Source organism: Acipenser ruthenus, chromosome 27, assembly GCF_902713425.1.
Source record: "Acipenser ruthenus chromosome 27, fAciRut3.2 maternal haplotype, whole genome shotgun sequence".
Classification (NCBI taxonomy): domain Eukaryota; kingdom Metazoa; phylum Chordata; class Actinopteri; order Acipenseriformes; family Acipenseridae; genus Acipenser; species Acipenser ruthenus.
Window position 1 is genome coordinate 26114099 of NC_081215.1, and position 14211 is coordinate 26128309.

At 39.8% G+C, this 14211-nt stretch overlaps 1 protein-coding gene across 1 annotated transcript in view; it reads right to left on the reverse strand.

Annotated features, from left to right (window-relative positions):
• LOC117432295 (anoctamin-3-like) overlaps positions 1 to 12819 on the reverse strand; it is a 71405-nt gene extending 58586 nt beyond the window's left edge. The window contains exons 1-2 of the mRNA XM_059002120.1: positions 12284 to 12819; positions 1189 to 1359 (exon numbers count right to left, since the gene is read on the reverse strand). Of these exons, the coding sequence (XP_058858103.1) occupies positions 1189 to 1359; positions 12284 to 12437 (325 nt within the window). The 5' untranslated portion in view covers positions 12438 to 12819. The remainder of the gene's footprint in view (positions 1 to 1188; positions 1360 to 12283) is intronic.
• Between the last annotated feature and the right edge of the window lie 1392 nt (positions 12820 to 14211).

A 14211-nucleotide genomic window follows, 5' to 3' on the forward strand; every position in this document is an offset into this window, starting at 1 on the left:
TGACTGTCCTAGCAGTTTGGCTCTTGCAGCTCCTGCTGAATCTGTTAGAGCTGAAACTATGTGGTAGTTTTGCGATGCTGTCTATCATACGTTGCATAGCTAAGTTAATCTTTTTTTTTTATTTGTTGTGACCAGAGAAGCCAGGTTTGAAAGGTTAAAGGTTAAACTCTTAACACACTGTACTATCCCTTTGTTTTTATTTTCTTGTGTGTGTTTTCCAGGGTTAAACTTAGAATAAATACAGGAAAGCTTTCATTATCTGTTGCTCGTTTCTTTTAAAAAACTAATTTATTTCTTTCAGGAAGTGTGTTCCAGTTCCAGCCTTGATAACAGCTGTGGATTGATAACAGTCGCTGTACTGTGTGAATGCTTCACGTAACACAGTGATAAAAGGGGTATGGAAATGGATGAATTTCCTGTAAACACAAACAGACTGTGTTGAGTGGCTAATGGAGTGTGATAACAGAATTATTTGTGTTCATACTGGAGAAGTCATGTTAAAAGGTTAAAAGGAAGCTCTTACAATGTACTTTCTTGCCTTTGCCATGTAATCTCTAGTACACAGCAAAGAGGAGAGGAGCACAACTCTTATTGTAAATGAGGGATGCTGGCCTACATAAACTGTAAGATTATGAAAAAGTAATCTTACAACTAATTATTAGCAGTGTCACAGTTCTGCCCCAAGAGGGCAGTAGAATCCTTCCATTCTGTTTAATTGGGATGTTTGAAGTTACAAAGAGCTTACTGTACAATATCAGCACTGGATTTTGTTTTAATTATTTTTACTCAGAAATGTTTTTTCAGAAATATAATTTATTGCATAATAATAATAATAATAATAATAATAATAATAATAATAATAAAACCTCATTGAATAAATACTTTTGAAATCATATGACAGCTGATTTAGGAGACTGACACAGGAAAAGAAAGTCAGTGTATGAGGCTGGAGGTAAGGAGGGGGCAGTGTCAACAGAATAGATATTGATTTCTGGGTGTGATGTCCAGCAGGTGGCAGTGTTCAAAACCCCTGCTCCAGGTTTCCATTGCTCTTACCTGTGTGAGTCTCCAGTGTTCCATTGCTCTTGCCTGTGTGAGTCTCCAGGGTTCCATTGCTCTTACCTGTGTGAGTCTCCAGTGTTCCATTGCTCTTGCCTGCGTGAGTCTCCAGGGTTCCATTGCTCTTACCTATGTGAGTCTCCAGGCTGGAGGGGCAGGCGGTCAGCGTGGATTCCCAGGACTCGGAGCAGTGTAACCCAGCGGGTCTCAGCAGCGACTGGCTGCTGTCCTCATACCCCATGTTCCCTGAGAGGGAGGGGCTGGAGTAGTGCTTCTGCAGGGGGCAGGTACTCGACAACACTGCAGCGAGAAAACAGAGAGAGGGGCTGTCACTAGGGGAGTACCGATTCATCATGTATCAATACATCATGAATGGATGGATCACTTGATGTTTTTATGCATCGTACAAGTAGTCAACGTATGGTATTGTGACATCATAAGAACATAAGAACATAAGAACATAAGAACATAAGAAAGTTTACAAACGAGAGGAGGCCATTCAGCCCATCTTGCTTGTTTGGTTGTTAGTAGCGTATTGATCCCAGAATCTCATCAAGCAGCTTCTTGAAGGATCCCAGGGTGTCAGCTTCAACAACATTACTGGGGAGTTGGTTCCAGACCCTCTCAATTCTCTGTGTAAAAAAGTGCCTCCTATTTTCTGTTCTGAATGCCCCTTTATCTAATCTCCATTTGTGACCCCTGGTCCTTGTTTCTTTTTTCAGGTCAAAAAAGTCCCCTGGGTTGACATTGTCTATACCTTTTGGGATTTTGAATGTTTTAATCAGATCGCTGCGTAGTCTTCTTTTTTCAAGACTGAATAGATTCAATTCTATTAGCCTGTCTGCATACAACATGCCTTTTAAACCCGGGATAATTCTGGTTGCTCTTCTTTGCACTCTTTCTAGAGCAGCAATATCGTTTTTGTAACGAGGTGACCAGAACTGAACACAATATTCTAGGTGAGGTCTTACTAATGCATTGTAAAGTTTTAACATTACTTCCCTTGATTTAAATTCAACACTTCTCACAATATATCCGAGTATCTTGTTAGCCTTTTTTATAGCTTCCCCACGTTGTCTAGATGAAGACAACATAAACTCCTAGGTCTTTTTCATAGTTCCCTTCTTCAATTTCACTATCTCCCATATGATATTGTATCATTACACCCCTATCTGTCACCCACTGCGCTGTCACTAGTGCTGTACGCACATGACACCCTGTCAGCACTTTAGATTAGGAGGCATCAGCAGAACGAATGTGTTTTACAGGCACTAGTGCATGTTATATATTAATACAACATCACCATGTATGCACACATATATAATACTTCAACCCTAGCCCTGTCAGTTTACAAGGAAATAAGGAAGCGAGGTATAAAGGTGTGCCCTATTTCTGAAAACAAAAGTGGAAGTACTATAGGATCTTGTCCAGCTAGCTCAAGTTACAAGAACAAAACAATGAACAAGTCACTGTCCTGCCTTTAGCAAAGACTTAAAAACAACAATACTGAAACACAATTCCCGTTAAAAACAAGCTTGCAATAAAGGAATCATGCATGAAGGCCTGTGTTTTGGTTTTTGGATGCTCATGAAAGTGTCCTTGTGAGCTATTCCGGTGCGGTGCCTACCACTATTACAGTGGCCGCCAGAAACTCTGTAGACCACAATTCAGTCAGCAAACTACAGCTAATGATAATGTAAACTGTTGTAATCAGACTGCCCCATGCTGCTCCAGTGAAGACAGGCTGTCAGGTTTCGAACTGCCAACCCCCCCTCTGTGTGGCAAGAGCAGAACACAGAATGCCTGTGAACTTGTGGGAAGCCTGTTCAGTGTTTGTTGTTCTTTTTCAAGGGCGACCGAAATGGTTTCCATAACCTGGTCAATTTAGCAAATGCTTGCCACAGCTCTGCAATTGCAGTGCATTGTAGTTTACAGCATTCTCTTTAGCAATGCTCCAGTGCTCCGTTGCTGTCTCTGCAATGCTACAGTGCTCTGTTGCTGTCTCTGCAATGCTCCAGTGCTCCGTTGCTGTCTCTGCAATGCTACAGTGCTCTGTTGCTTTATCTGCAATGGACTGCAGTGCCTTGTTTGCTGGTCTCCCTGATGCCTCATTAAACAGGTTCCAGGTTGCAGTTAATACAAAATGCCACAGCAAGAATACTTACACTCATTAAGTATATTTGCCATATTTGCCCAGTTTTAAGGTCACTAAATTGGCTTCCTTTGAAGCAGTGCATTGATTTCAAAACGCTGCACCTCAATTCCAAGACTATTCATGGTTCTGGCCCTGCCTATCTGCAGAGTTATAAACTCACTTTTGGCTTGCTGTTTATTTATTTTGTAAAGTGTCTCTGGTGCTTGCACATGAAGGAATTTATATAAATGAAATTGTTATGGTATGTTATGGGGATGCCTCCCAGCAGACAAACTGGACAAGTTCCCTGAAAACAAGCAGTACTTTTATAAAATATATTCTTAACTGGGACCCCTTTGAAGTAAATTGGGACCCCCCCACCCCCCACCAATGTACCTCCTTTTGTATGTTATAGAGATAGTATATGTAGGTATACCCCAATAACCCTCTATCAGATCTGAATCTGGTCTTCTCTTTCAGTTCTTGAAAAGCCCCTCGGAGGTATTGTACCAAACAGGCATGTCTTCACTCTTGGGTTTTGAATCTCACTCATATTAAAACAGCCTGTCCTCTACGGTGTGAGAAGTAAAGCAACGGATCACATATTAAAATAGCATTAAGAATTCAGAAAGCACACCACATATTACGGTATACAGTTTGTCAAAAATCCCGCAAAGCTGCATTAAATGTGACTATAGCTGGACTGGAGAGGAGACCCTTACTTACTGTGTAGATGTGTTTTATTTAATAATAACAGTCATATCTGATTTAATAGCTTGGATAAATGTTGAGAGTACAGTATCTGACTTGTTATTTGTCACTTCTTTGGATGACTCAGGGGGAAACTTGCTTAATAATTTTCCAAAATTGCGTAAATTATCAGCGAGACATTAAACAGTTATAGGAGAAGCAGGCTAGCCTCTTGTGTATCCGCCCTGCACATCATTTATCAATCAGCGAGGTCAAAACATTTACACTCCAGAGCGTAACCTCTCACGTTCCCTGTGCAGCCTTCCCAACTCTTTACATGTCTGCTCTCTGCCAATACAATATGTTTTAATACACATCAAACCCCAATGCTCGAACAGACGCCACCTCTAGCAAATTCTTCAAAAACAACATTTGCACCTCAGATTCTCTTTAAGCAAACAGAGAGTAGTTAAATATTTTAAAAAGGGTAAATATACTTTGAACGCAAAAGTATAATAATAATTTACAGGAAGCGGTGCATTTTGACACCAATATATATATATATTTTTTTCTTCGCCTTCATACAGCAAGAGGCCAGGGTATTATTATAAAGTGAACTGAATAAGGAGGGCAACAGGACTCTGCAAGGTAATTTATCATCCAAGTTCATTCATTAATCTTTCTTACATAGGATAGTAAAAACGCATTTCAAATTGCATTCATTTATGAGAGTGAGAGAGAGAGAGAGAGAGAGATAGATAGAGAGAGAGAGAGAGAGAGAGAGAGAGAGAGAGAGAGAGAGAGAGAGAGAGAGAGAGAGAGAGAGAGAGAGAGAGATCGTTTCAGAATAGACAAACCACATTCAGCTAATAATAACCCATCCATCTGAGAAAACCTCCAATGACTGCCCCTCACTCCTTGGGGTCCTGCTCTCAAATGATTTAGAATATAATAATAATAATAATAATAATAATAATAATAATAATAATAATAATAATAATGTTAAGATACATGATCCCCATTAGATGATTATCAGGGGCTCAAGCTTTAAAGAGTAAGCCGCTACAGATTGGTGGAGAATAATAACGTTTTATTAATCTTTAATCTTCAGACAATAGCCTTTAGGAAAAAGAAAAGCACAAGCATGGTTCTGAAATACCTACTGCAATGCGCAGCATGCACTATGCAGTGATTGTATATTGTACTGTAAATACAACAGAGTTAGAGTATAGTTGTGGTAGGGTTAGAGTTAGGGTTAAACTGGGGCTATAGAGGTGATTTTCTGGTCTAATGCAGTCACTTTGTTGACTTCCCACTCCCATGCCCCTGTGAAGTCAATGAGATCCTTTCCCATTCAGTTTCCTCGTTAATCTCAGCTAGTTTTGTTTTCAATCTTTTACGGCAAGCGGGGTAATTATTTTCCGATTAGCAGCCATGATAAATGCAGCTGATATTGTACGTCTCCATCTGGTATTGGGTTTGGGAACTCTGAGACGATTTCCAGCTAATTTTACCACCTCGAGGTACAGTACACTGATAATGCAAACAGAGCAGGGCTCATGGGGTGTATTAAACTGTATTTGCTGGCAATCCCACAGGAAGCTCTCCACACAGTAACACCATTCTGTGCTCTACACTTGCCGATTCTGTTCTGATTCAGCACTGAGACGCCAGTGTTCACTCTCTCACTGCTTGTTTTGCTGGTACGACTTATTCTAAACATCCTGTCAGGGAGCTGGGGAGGGAGGTGTGTGTGTGTGTGTGTGTGTGTGTGTATGAGCACGGGTGTGTTTGCGCCTGGTACTGTATGCTAAACAGCCCAGTCGGAATTTTTACACCAGGAACACCTCTTTGCACTGATCTGCAAAAAATATCAAACTGAAAACTGAGCTGATGCACCCTGCTCTTTCCAAACACTTCCCTGATGATAAGGCATCACTTGGTGTGAACTGAGGCTCTGATCTGGTATAGCAACACTCTCTCTCCCGAGTACTGTACCTGCCACAAGCTTAATTCAGAAATACACACAAGACAATTATATCGCGCAAAGATTACTATTGCTCAGCCCAGTGGAATTCAACTCCTTGAGTCCAGGACTTTATTTCAACGAGGTCCTACATTATTAAACTTGGCATGTTTAATTTGATCATGTAGTACCTCATTTAATCTCTACAGTTACCGTACTGAATTGGTTCATAGCATTGTCGTACCACTATCAAAAATATGAACATGTTACCATTGTGGTACAGCTCTATCATTAGCCCACAGTGTAGCTTAACCCACCCTCTAACTCATTATTATTGCACGTGAGTGTTTGATTTCAGGGCTCATCACCGTCTGCTTGTTTCACCTGGTACCTGTAGCTACACTACAGAGTTCAGTGAAGAGGTTTCTTTACTGGCATAAAATATAAATAAAGAAGTTTCACTGCACAAATCACTGATGCTAAGCACCACATGTTCGAATCCCAGCCCTACCTGAAACAAACTAGGCCTATAGGCCATTTTTACCTGTATGACTCTGGAGCTTAAATAGCAGCGACAGCATTGCTCTTATGAAGCACCTTTCAAGATATCTCTGATGTCCCGTTTCTTATTTTAAAGTAGGGGATGGACACTGCAGCTTTCTGAACCACCGGTAATGCGCGGTAGTGTGTGGTTATGTGCGTCACATAGAATGGCTCGTATGAGGTAGCTCCTCATCTGCTAGAAACAACAAACACACGCAAACAATAAAGAAGGGGGCTGTCGACAATGCCAAGGAATGTACAGAGCTCAAAGAATATCGGCCCACGCTTGCAACAAAGAGTCTCTGAACTTTAATAAGGATTGTGCCAGCATTGATTCATTTGAAGAGTATCCTGTGGGACACTCACCAGGCTCTGGCTGGCATTAGCATTCGCCCCCAGGTGACTTTGAGGGATTGCTGTGCACTTACCACCATATTGTACACTTGATTAGAAACACATTTACCAGTGCAGTAATGGAGTCGTTAGCTTTGATTAAGGATGTATTTCAAACTGGCATGCTCGTTTACTGTATATGGATATTATAACGCTGAGCTGTAACAGGTACACATTTGGTAAAGACTGAATCCCTGGGTTTGTTTGTGACATCAAGCCCATTCCTTCAACCTATCTTCATTGTTCACTCAACAACTTAGGTTTGCATGTTAAGAGGGCTATATTGCATCTGGTCTTCTCTTTCAGTTCTTGAAAAGCCCCTCGGAGGTATTGTACCAAACAGGCATGTCTTCACTCTTGGGTTTTGAATCTCACTCATATTTAAAACAGCCTGTCCTCTACGGTGTGAGAAGTAAAGCAACGGATCACATATTAAAATAGCATTAAGAATTCAGAAAGCACACCACATATTACGGTATACAGTTTGTCAGAAATCCCACAAAGCTGCATTGAATGTGACTATAGCTGGACTGGAGAGGAGACCCTTACTTACTGTGTAGATGTGTTTTATTTAATAATAACAGTCATATCTGATTTGATAGTTTGGATAAATGTTGAGAGCACTTATAAATAACAGAGATGTGAATTTTTTTTTAGTGCAGTAAATTCACGACAGTATAGCTGACACAAATTATGTGGTAACTTCCCAAATACCATTAAAGGTGGGATCAGCAACTATATCTTTCATCAAGGCTACCATTCCTGTGATCCCAGCCAAACCCTCAGGGATAAATCTGCATTTTATTAAATATACGGTATGGTTCAGGGCTCGGGCTCTGCTTTGTGCCAATTCAGACATTTGAACTCAAACCTTTTAGCAACAGGACTACAGTATAAAGACACTTTTAGAGGTGTTTTATACGGTATAAGTATGGTAGGAACGTTTTTTGATCATTATGAAGATGTTTTGCAAAAGCAGGTTATTCTATTAGTCACAATGCCTAATGATGATCACTGCGTCTTGAATGAAGGCTGCTTAATCTAACTACCAATTTAAAAAAAAAAAAGCCAATACTGACACACGTTATAACAGACATGTTCAAAAGGACATATTTTGTCTTTAAATGGGCATTACTTTATTTGTTCTTCTTTTCCCTTGTTCTTTTTTTTATAATCTGCACACTTTCCTAACCTGTCCTAGCCAGCAGACGGCAAATTAACACAAAACAGGCGAACGCTCAGAATTTTATATAAACTGTGAACAGGAAGCGCGAAACCGAGTCGTTCACACACTTATTATTTATTAGTCTCCGTAACTTTACAGGCTGCTTCCCAGGCCAGTCCATTAGTCAAACAATTGAACGAATCCCATGCTGTGCAATGCCAGACAGACTGAGACTTTCCTCAGTAACCCTCAGTCACGTTAGCCTGGGATAAATGAGAAAGAGGTAAAAACTGTAACACTGACATATTTGTGAATCCCTCTTTAATAGCGATTACCTCTTGGGTAATGATATTGAATGATGCTTTTAAATTGAGTTCCATGTTTGTATTTGTACGCCCATTTTCTAGTGCGCCTGCGATTGATTGATTGATTGATTAATTGATTGATTGATCGATCAATAGTTAAGCAGACAAACTGCACTTGCGCTGAAGATCAGGTATAATGTTTTTTTACGTATTGATTCTACGTTAGGGGTTAGTCCTATCTGGGATACTGCAGTCCTTTCCATTGCATTATAATACATTATTTAACCCTGACAATGCAGAAGATACATTATTCATTATTACAGTCATTTGACCAGACTGACTCGGTTTCATTTTCCTCTTTAGCTCAGTTGTCAAATTGATCAGCCTATACCTACTGGAATAAGCCACTGCTAGATCTGTTGGGTTTACTTTGTAGCATTAACCATTTATTTAGAGGTAATCCTAGGGTAACAATGGATGAGGCAACATGGTCATTTCCCAGTGCTGTAAAATACTCTAAATCCATCAGTGATTCCCTCCCTCACAACACCCCACACAATCTTGATTGTACAATCAAACAGACCAGCCTCAGCCCCAGACTAATTTGCTTCTCATGCTGTTGGTGTTTGCATAATGAAGCCTGGAATACATAAAGAAGCCTACGGTGTGGTGAGAGAGTCTATCCAGCACTGAGCGCAAGCAATCCCTCAAATTAATAAATTATTAGCAGTACTCTAAGTGCTGGTGGATGGCTTATTCTGATAAGTCTGAGCTGCTGATACTGCTGCACAATAAACTCAGTTTTGGATGTGAACTGAATACCCCGGTATAGTTCATGGTCCAGGTTTTAGGTTCGTAGACACCATGGCACAAAAAGACTTCCAATACCATATTTTAAATGACGTTCGCAGTACCAGCTGCATGCGTGTTTTTGTAAACCCTTCTTTTCATCAGGGACTGGAGAGTTCTGATGTACATTGTTGCTGTCAAAGGGCACTATTCACTCACTCAATCCAAGGAAAGCTCGGATGTTAAATATGTTTCATTGATGGAATTTCACAGAACTTAATATTAAACCGGCTCTTGACAAAGGTGGGTCGCTATATGGAGAGCAGAACACAAACATATATATTAAGAGCCATTCACACCCACATAATATAGCAGGATCAAATGCAATAGAATGCTATTCAAAAAAATAGTAACACAGTAAGTTATCTATATATTTAGTGGGTGGGTTAAGCTACACTATGAGATAATAATGTGTGTGTGTGTGTGTGTGTGTGTGTGTGTGTGTGTGTGCGTACGTGCGTGTGTTCTTTTCCTTTGTTAATGAAACCATCAATACTCCACAACAGTTTCAGGAATATCAAACTTGTTTTTATTCATAAAAGCATACTCAAGAGGTGTTGGGAATAAGCCAAATGTGTGCAATATTCTATATGGGTACTCTTTCTCAGAGAAACCATTCTCATTACAATACATGTTACTACATCTCCACCTAACACTCAGTATATTCAGGGTCAACATGAAATAAACGCTGTGCTCTAACAGAACAGCTTTCAACACTGAAACAAGTGATTGCATAAAACCAGGAGAGCGTATCTGATGAAGAAAGCAGAATGTTCTGAGACTAATCAGCTTTAGACACAGCAACTGTTTTTTTTTTAAATTCATTAATTGTATTTTGTTTGAAATGAAGTAGCCTGCTGGGAGGATGTTTACAAAGATCTTGACATGATACAGGCATGTTTTTATATTGAATTGTGGCGCTTTTCCGTTCTGTGAGTGCCAATTACAATAAATATGGCATAATAAGAAGAACATGTGGTTAAGACCCTGTTTTTTTTTTTGTTTTTTTTTGCATATATATACACTCTGGAGGTTTTCCCTCAAAAAACCCTAAAAAGGCAAGACATAAACAAGTGGTGTCTCCTTGACAATGCTTCTGACAAGTGAATGCATTAGGCCCCTTGTAAATTAAACAATTTGACCAAAAACAGCCCATCAAATGCACTGAGTGATTCATTAAAACTGAGCGACTTGGCTGTTAAAAAAAAAAAAGAAAAACTGTAAACTTTGAAAAGCCTGTGCAATTTCAATGACAAAGAGCTGTTAATGATTACACCATAGTGCAAGCCATTGACTGAGTGAAACATTCCATTAAACAGGCTGCAGCACTGCCTCTTAAATAAGCAAAGGAACTTTCTTCCCCGTTCTCACATGGAGTAACTATCCTGTTATGAATATTTATTTAAAACTTGTATTATGCTTGGCTTTGCTTTATAGTTCTGAGTGAAGAAACATCTACCCCTTAAAACGTGATATATAGAGGCTTGCAATTAAGATGTAGAGGCATTATGAGCAACAGGGAGCCTTTATATAGTTCATAATACAGCTGTGTAACATTTGCAGGTGACAGACACAGACCATTCTAATGCATGCTACAGACGGCAGGGTTTTTTTTAGAGTGTAAGACACACCTTTTGAAACTGTCTTTATGTAGGACCGCCTTCTCTTTTTCTGAAAGATAAGAACTCTTCTGATCTGGGATAGAAGCAAACCCCCTTATTGATTTGTCAGTAGATAAACTGTCTCTTAATCTTAACAATCAGAGAAACAGTACATTTATATCTACAGGAGAAAAGCCAATACTAGATATCCAATCCAATGCCAAGCTGAAACCACTTTTTAAACCCAGGCTTAAGTATAGTAAGCTTTTTGCAAACACAGAGGACGATAGCTTTAAAGACATCATGTTGTTGTTGTTTTTTTTTTTTTTACTGTTGTTAAATAGTTGTTATCCCTCGTTAACTGATCATGTGATTGATGTCAGTCCCCAATGGAGAGACACAGTCTGTGCTGTCTTCAGGAATGCTATATTTACTCACACAACATGGTTCCCATTCCGAATTAGCTGGTCTGGCTGATGTGGTCTAGACTGTGCCTGTGGGGCAATCGCATGCTGATGAATCATAACCCATTACATGTGTGCAATGGATGTAAAAGAAAGCATTTTGCTCTTCATGGGTAAAATGTTAGCCATAAGGTTTTATTTTGCAGTCTTGCATACAATGATGACAGAAATGCATTTCCCATCCATATACAGTACCATTATTATTAGTTTATTTAGCAGACGCCTTTATCCAAGGCGACTTACAGAGACTCGGGTGTGTGAACTATGCATCAGCTGCAGAGTCACTTACAATTACCTCTCACCCGAAAGACGGAGCACAAGGAGGTGAAGTGACTTGCTCAGGGTCACACAATGAGTCAGTGGCTGAGGTGGGATTTGAACCGGGGACCTCCTGGTTACAAGCCCTTTTCTTTAACCACTGGACCACACAGCCTCCCTAGATACCATGGAATACCATACCCAGCTTCCACATTGATGTGACCTCAGTGTATAGCTACTCCCCCCTAAGGATCAGTTTGGGGTAGTCTTCACTTTGGGTCAGAACATAAGCCCTGGTTAAATGCTGGAGGACACTGTGCAGCCAGTAGTGTCTATCTCTCAGGGCACATTTTTTTTAACAAGAGCAATAGGGGTAAACCCAGGAGTCATGGCACATTACTAATTTCCAAATTCCAAGGATGTCAGCAGTAATTATATCCCACAGAGGTATGTAATATAAGAGTTTAGTGACCTAAAGGTTTAAAAAACAATCATATTGAAGATGTAACTGATAAAAGTTCATGTTGTACGGTAGTTTTTGCAATTTTCCCAATGCTTTTCCCATGGTTACACTATGCATTTATTTTAGTTTACCATTGTTTGCCTTTTTTAAAACAAATATGCATTACTACACTTCGTTATTCTTTACCATGCTTACCTATGCTTTACCATGCTTTCACGGGACTTTATTACAGTTTGCTCCGCTTTTACTATAGGAAACGTGTGTAAGGGAGAACTTAAAAGCAACTATCATTGTCTTCTGTACACTGTATTTGTATAATAAAGACTGGACAATCCTTTTTTATTATATTATATAACCCCCCCAAAAAATGTAATTTACAGAGTTTTAACTTACCAGTGGGAGTGGATTTTGATGATGGACAAGGGAAATCCAGGCTGTGCATATCATTGCTATAGTCGCCCGAATTCATGTGTCTCATGATATATGATTGTAAAGGTTTGCTAGCTTCAGTTCTGTCTGGAGACAAATCCCCGAGTTCAACATCCATACCTGTTCGTTAACTTCTCACTCCATCACCAAGACTGAGAAGATACTGTTCTTAGTTAAGGACAGGAGAATTAAACTAACGTCACTAGTGCAGTTCTGTGATGACAATCATTTTTGTAGAACAGCATTCAAACTGAAGGAGAGAGAGAGAGAGAGAGAGAGAGAGAGAGAGAGAGAGAGAGAGAGAGAGAGAGAGAGAGAGAGAGAGAGAGCGTATTCCACGTGGACCATGAGATTATAAACCTGTTGCCTCGATTTATATGTTATCTATCGCCCAGCAAGGATATCAGTTACAGTAACGCTGACAAGAGTCGCAGTGCCGGTCTGTACTAGAACGTGACATTCACTCGCACTTGTAGATTTTCTGCCATTAGTGGTGTTGAAGGAGTCCGTTCCAGCTCAAGTTCCACTTTCTTGTCATTTGCCACCGCGTTCAATCACATTCACTTATGCAACCAGAATAAAACAACGGGGTGTGGTTTATCATCCAGCACTACATACATTACATCCATGCGTTAGGAAGGCGGACCCACTAGACCCCAGACAGGAGTGCGGTGGGTTGCTTGCTCAGCCGCTCACTTGTGCTGTCTCTGACTTCACTTGATGTAATTACTCTTAAATTGTGCAACAGTCAGTCAGTAGCTCACTTTGCTGGCTGCACGCTGAACCAGGCTTTCTCAGTCATGGTATTATTCATCACAGCACGTTTCACTGGGGAGATGCAGCAGGGTCAAGCAATAATTATTTAACGCCTAATGTTTCAGCTGTGATAGTATTTTATATCTGATTCAAGTAGGAAATGGATCAATGAAAACAAGTTTTAATTTTTAATGCACAACTTTTATTTGGAATAGATAAAATGTAACAATGTGACTTGTTCGTTTCATTACTTTTATCTATCTATCTATAGTTGAGGCTCCTAATTAAGCTATTGTTTTGCTTCTGCGTTATGCACACTGATTTCGTCTTTAGAATTGCTAAAAAAAATTCTCAAAGAGTATCTCCCAACTACAGTATTTCACGGTTTTAATATACTGTATATACATTCCCTTCTGGAAGAAACGCTAGGCAGTTTTTGCGCTTTTCAGCGATCCCTGATGGACAATGCTTGCATAGGTTGCTGCTGGAGAGATATTTAAGTAAATGCTGGTATTAGCCAAGAGGACCACGTCAGGATCACACTCCCTATTCAATGAGGCCAGTATACTTTGAAAAAATAAAATAAAAAATTCATTTAATTTATGAAACGACTTCTATAATTCACACGACCACGATAGCCAGTGGCGTAGCCAGGATTTAGTTTCGGGGCTGGATGGACATTTTTTTGATGATGGTTTAATAACACTGGCACAGCATTTCGTACGTGTATACAATGCAGATGAAGGAATATCACTTTTTCTCTTTAACACGGAAATAATAAAACGAACGTGCCCTTGCATTAAATCAAGGCTCAATGTGTGTTCTACAATTTATTCCACTAGGTGGCACTATTACCAAATAAATCCCTTTTACATGCACGGGCTAACAGAAGCAACTACTAGCAAGCGAGTCACTGTAAGGATAGCGTTGGTTCTGGAGGGCCAGTCTACTGCACGCTACATTAGGTATAAATACATGATACGTGCTAATTTAGCATTTCAAACTTTTTTTTTTTGTAATACACTGTATTACATTAACAACTTGTATTACAATCTCGGATTATGTACTGTCTCCACCAACATATTCTACCCCATTATAAAAACGATTGCTGCTGATCTGAAACCACCAGGCTGTTA